We start from the raw sequence: 4,089 nt of genomic DNA on the forward strand, positions 1-4,089 counted from the left end.
CTACGAGGGCAGGCAGGGTTGGCTGTGTCGTTCTAAGTGGGACCAGCGAGAAAATCGCCAACACTACGAATACAAAAGACTACAATTTGGAAATGGAAGACACTCTGTGATTTCATCATGTCAAACATGTCTACCTGAACAACCGGACTGAAAAGTTGTATTTATGCTTGTTGTACTTCGTAAGGGATGTAAAAGTTCTTCAAATCAGCAGGGCAAGTGGATAGCGCCTCATTTTGGTCTGTTCAACCGTGAAGTACCAGGGATAAAAGAGACAGACTAGATCGGTTCTAAGAAAGGACGTCATTGGAGACCAAGGCCAAAACAGCCGTCCTGTCTGCTGGCTTTAACAGCCGGATCCCAGTGGAGAGACCGCAGGGCCTGTGACAGCTCCCTCCCGACGTAAGCCCGGCGAAGACAGGCGACAGCCGTGGGCCAGAGGCAGAGATCCGGGACGCCAGCCCAGCGCTGTCTCCGTAGTCCCCGCAGGCTCGGCGGCTCGCCTGGTCACCGGCTTCCAATTCTGCTGACATTTTCCTTCCGAGAAAGGGGTGGGAACTTGAGCCGCCCGGCGCGGCAGGAGGCGGGAGCAGCTACCCCGCCTGCCACACCCGAGAGGTGACTCAAGCGACAGGACGTCAGCCGCTTCCTGTCCCAGCAGGCCCCGGGCGTGCGCTCCCAGCCCCGCCCCCGCCCGCCGCGCGCACCCAAGGGGGACGCCGCATTGTGTCTCCGCCAAGTCCCCGGATGCCCGCCGCCCTCCCCATTCGGGCCGCACCGCGATCACGCCCCCGCGCCGCTCTGCGTGCCACGTCACCGCTTGCGCCACTTCCGGGGGCGCAGCGGGCGATGACGTAGAGGAACGTGCCCTCTATATGAGGTTGGGGAGCGCCCGAGTCGGCCTTTTCCGCCCGCTCCCCCCTCCCTCCAGCGCCGCTCCGGCTGCACCGCGCTCGCTCCGGGCTGTCAGGCTAGCGCCGCCGTCCCCAGCCGCCACCATGATCATCTACCGGGACATCATCAGCCGTGAGTCCTCCCGCCGCCCGGGGTGTGGGAGGGAACTGGGTGCGGGTGGGCTCGGGGGAGGGGGGGAGGCCGGAGCTCGAGCGCTGAGCTTGGGGCCGGGAGCCGCCGCGTGCGCCCGGCCGGCGCGGGAAATGGCTGGCCTCCGCACGCTGACGGGCGGCTCTCTGTCCTCCTTCAGATGACGAGCTGTTCTCCGACATCTACAAGATCCGGGAGATCGCGGACGGGCTGTGCCTGGAGGTGGAGGGCAAGGTGAGCGGAGGCGCCGCGGGTAGGCCGGGCGGGCTGGGCTTGCGGCTCGCCCGCTGGAGCTCGTGCAATCCTCCCAGCCGCCTACAGGCGGAGGAGACGCTCTTTCCGGCCCTGGGTTTTTCTAGAAAAGTGGAGGCGGAGCCGAGCCTGGAAATAGGTCCGCGAACTCAGCGCCCATCCTCCTTCCGGGCGACCGGGGACATATTGTCTCTGTTTAGGATATCTTGGCGCTGTGTGCGCTTAACCCGTGGCGGTCCGAGAGCCGACAACTTCTTGCTTCCTTTTGGTTAGAAGGACCATGGTTTTCGGTCGGGGCAACGATTCTTTTGTTGGGTTCAGGATTTCAGGGAATTGACAGATGGTTGCCGGCGTGTAGAAGGTAAGTTGGAGGTGGGTTGTTTGCAACTGTATTTTTTTTTTCTTAATGTAGATGGTCAGTAGAACAGAGGGTAACATCGATGACTCGCTCATTGGTGGGAATGCTTCCGCTGAAGGCCCAGAGGGCGAAGGTACCGAAAGCACAGTAGTCACTGGTGTTGACATTGTCATGAACCACCACTTACAAGAAACCAGCTTCACAAAAGAGGCCTACAAAAAGTACATCAAAGATTACATGAAATCGTAAGTGAGATGCTAAGCACCCTGTTTTGGTGGTTGGGGGTCCTAGAAGGTTTATGTCTACTTAATTCCTTAGTTAAAATGGGATTTGACAAAGGATCTTTTGTTATTCAATAATGGTTGCTTTTCAGTAATATATAATGTGAGCATACTGGAGCAATCAGTCTGGCTTTAACTTTGAAGAATAGAGACAGTTCTTTTAAGAGTTAGTATGCTTGGGCATTAAGTTTGGGGCTTGTATTTTACTTACTGGACAAAAACTGATTTTGGTGAAAATTCAATGTTTTAATGACCTGATAAAATTTACTGTTTTAGACTCAAAGGCAAACTTGAAGAACAGAAACCAGAAAGAGTAAAGCCTTTTATGACTGGGGCTGCAGAGCAAATTAAGCACATCCTTGCTAATTTCAATAACTACCAGGTAAATAAATCAAAGGATTGTACAGTCTTAACCACAGGGACTGAGGGGGTTGGTTTGTTTTTGTTACCTATTGTCCCGGCTGTCCCAGCACTCACTGTATAAACAGCTTTGAACCCCCTGAGATCCACCCACCTCAGCTTCAAATGTAGTTCACCTCTCCATTTGAGTCTAAAGGCACCAGATGAGCCGATAATTTAAATTGGTGAACTTTTACTTTCTTTTCATTGAGACCAGACTGGCCTTGAACCCAGAGGTCCACCTGTGTCTCCTGAGTGCTGGGATTAAAAGTGTGTGCCAAGGCACTTGGCTAGCATCAGAGGCTTTACTTGCCAAAATGTTGGCCTGGAGCTGTTCTGAGTCTCCCTTTTATGGTTTGCATTGATTTGTGTTTGTGAGTATGTATATATATAATGTCTAATTCCCAGTATTTGTTACTTAAGTTTTTTATTGGTGAGAACATGAATCCAGATGGCATGGTTGCTCTCCTGGACTACCGTGAAGATGGCGTGACTCCATACATGATTTTCTTCAAGGATGGCTTAGAGATGGAGAAATGTGTAAGTATTTATTGAAGCAGTCAGGTCTGATTTCTGCCATCTGCAGAGTTGTGAGAACTCTGGGTTCCTTTACTCCTGTGGAACCTGAGGAGAATAGTGCCTTAAGCATCAAAGGATCTGGAGGTAGACAAGCTTCCCTGGTAGGAGCTCAGAGAAAGTGGTGGGGTAGGAGTCTCTGAAACTCGGGTCAGGTAGACTTGGACAGTCTGGGTTACGTGGTCTGATGCAGAATATGAGGGTGAACAGGCGATGGGGTACCTCTGCCCCACCGTGGGTTTAAGTCCATTTCTTGTTGTGCCACGGGATTTCTTTTCTCCTGAGTTAACTTTAGTAAAAATTAAACACAGAAGTGTCTTTTATAAGGAACTGGTGGGGGCTTTTTAGTAAGCCGGGTAGAAAGTGAGCTTAAACTATACAGAAGTGGGCGAGCACTCGGGCAGTCTGGAATGACTGGGTATTCAGTGGCTGCTGTTTGCTCTGAATGGGATCTGCAGAAAGATTGGCATGTGCTGCTGGCTTGGAGAGGGCAGCCTGCATCCACTGATAGACCTGGAACAGTTTGTGGTTCTTCTGGTTTGCACTAGGATGCCAAAGAAAATGCTCTCCGCGCTTCCTGTCTGTCTGTGTGGCAGTCCAGGTTGATTTGGAGAGTACATGTGTATGACAGGGGAGTTGTGAATCAAGCTGGGGGTAGGGCAGCTCCTAATGCAGTCTCCTTGTTTTGCAGTAACAAATTGGATCTATCACCTGTCACCATAACCGGCTGCTGCTTCCCATTCATACAACACCAGGACTTAGGACAAATGGGACTGATGTCACCTTGAGCTCTTATTTTGACCATGATTTATCTGGAGTGGAGACATTGTTTTTTTCTTTTTTCCTTTTTTTCTTTAAAGAAAAAACATGTCATGTAGGTTGTCTAAAAATAAAGTGCATTTAAATTCACTTACAAATGCCTCATAATTTAATTTGATTGTGCTGACTCCGTCTTGAGTGGTGAAGCTGGAGCCTGGTGGTCGATGCTAGAAAGCTAACATGACTGCTGCAGTGGGAACGACTTACAAGAGTGAGTTGGGCAGTGAAGGGGAAGAAATGGACCCCTAACTTCCATCCCATCCCGTGGAGGAGCTTGCCAACAAAATGCTATCTGCTTTTTTGAGAAGCAGAGCCAAGTCTCCTGGGGTGAACGTCAAGTGCCTACCTGGTAGCTGGAGAAGA

The 4,089-nt window shown here is 51.5% G+C and overlaps 1 protein-coding gene and 1 non-coding gene across 2 annotated transcripts; both read left to right on the forward strand.

Moving 5' to 3' along the window:
• The first annotated feature begins 867 nt into the window (after window positions 1–867).
• On the forward strand, window positions 868–3,816 carry Tpt1 (tumor protein, translationally-controlled 1). Its single transcript, XM_087912238.1, has 6 exons — window positions 868–1,023; window positions 1,202–1,275; window positions 1,706–1,896; window positions 2,209–2,314; window positions 2,755–2,871; window positions 3,599–3,816. Exons 1-6 carry the CDS (start codon window positions 873–875, stop codon window positions 3,599–3,601), a joined length of 642 nt encoding a protein of 213 aa, XP_087768364.1. The 5' UTR covers window positions 868–872; the 3' UTR covers window positions 3,602–3,816.
• Window positions 3,403–3,529, forward strand: LOC125392516 (small nucleolar RNA SNORA31). Its single transcript, XR_007229569.1, has one exon. It is a non-coding gene; the product is annotated as a small nucleolar RNA SNORA31 (small nucleolar RNA).
• Window positions 3,817–4,089: the final 273 nt, after the last annotated feature.

The sequence above is a fragment of the Myodes glareolus genome, chromosome 12, assembly GCF_982192425.1.
Source record: "Myodes glareolus chromosome 12, mMyoGla1.1, whole genome shotgun sequence".
In the NCBI taxonomy this organism is placed as follows: domain Eukaryota; kingdom Metazoa; phylum Chordata; class Mammalia; order Rodentia; family Cricetidae; genus Myodes; species Myodes glareolus.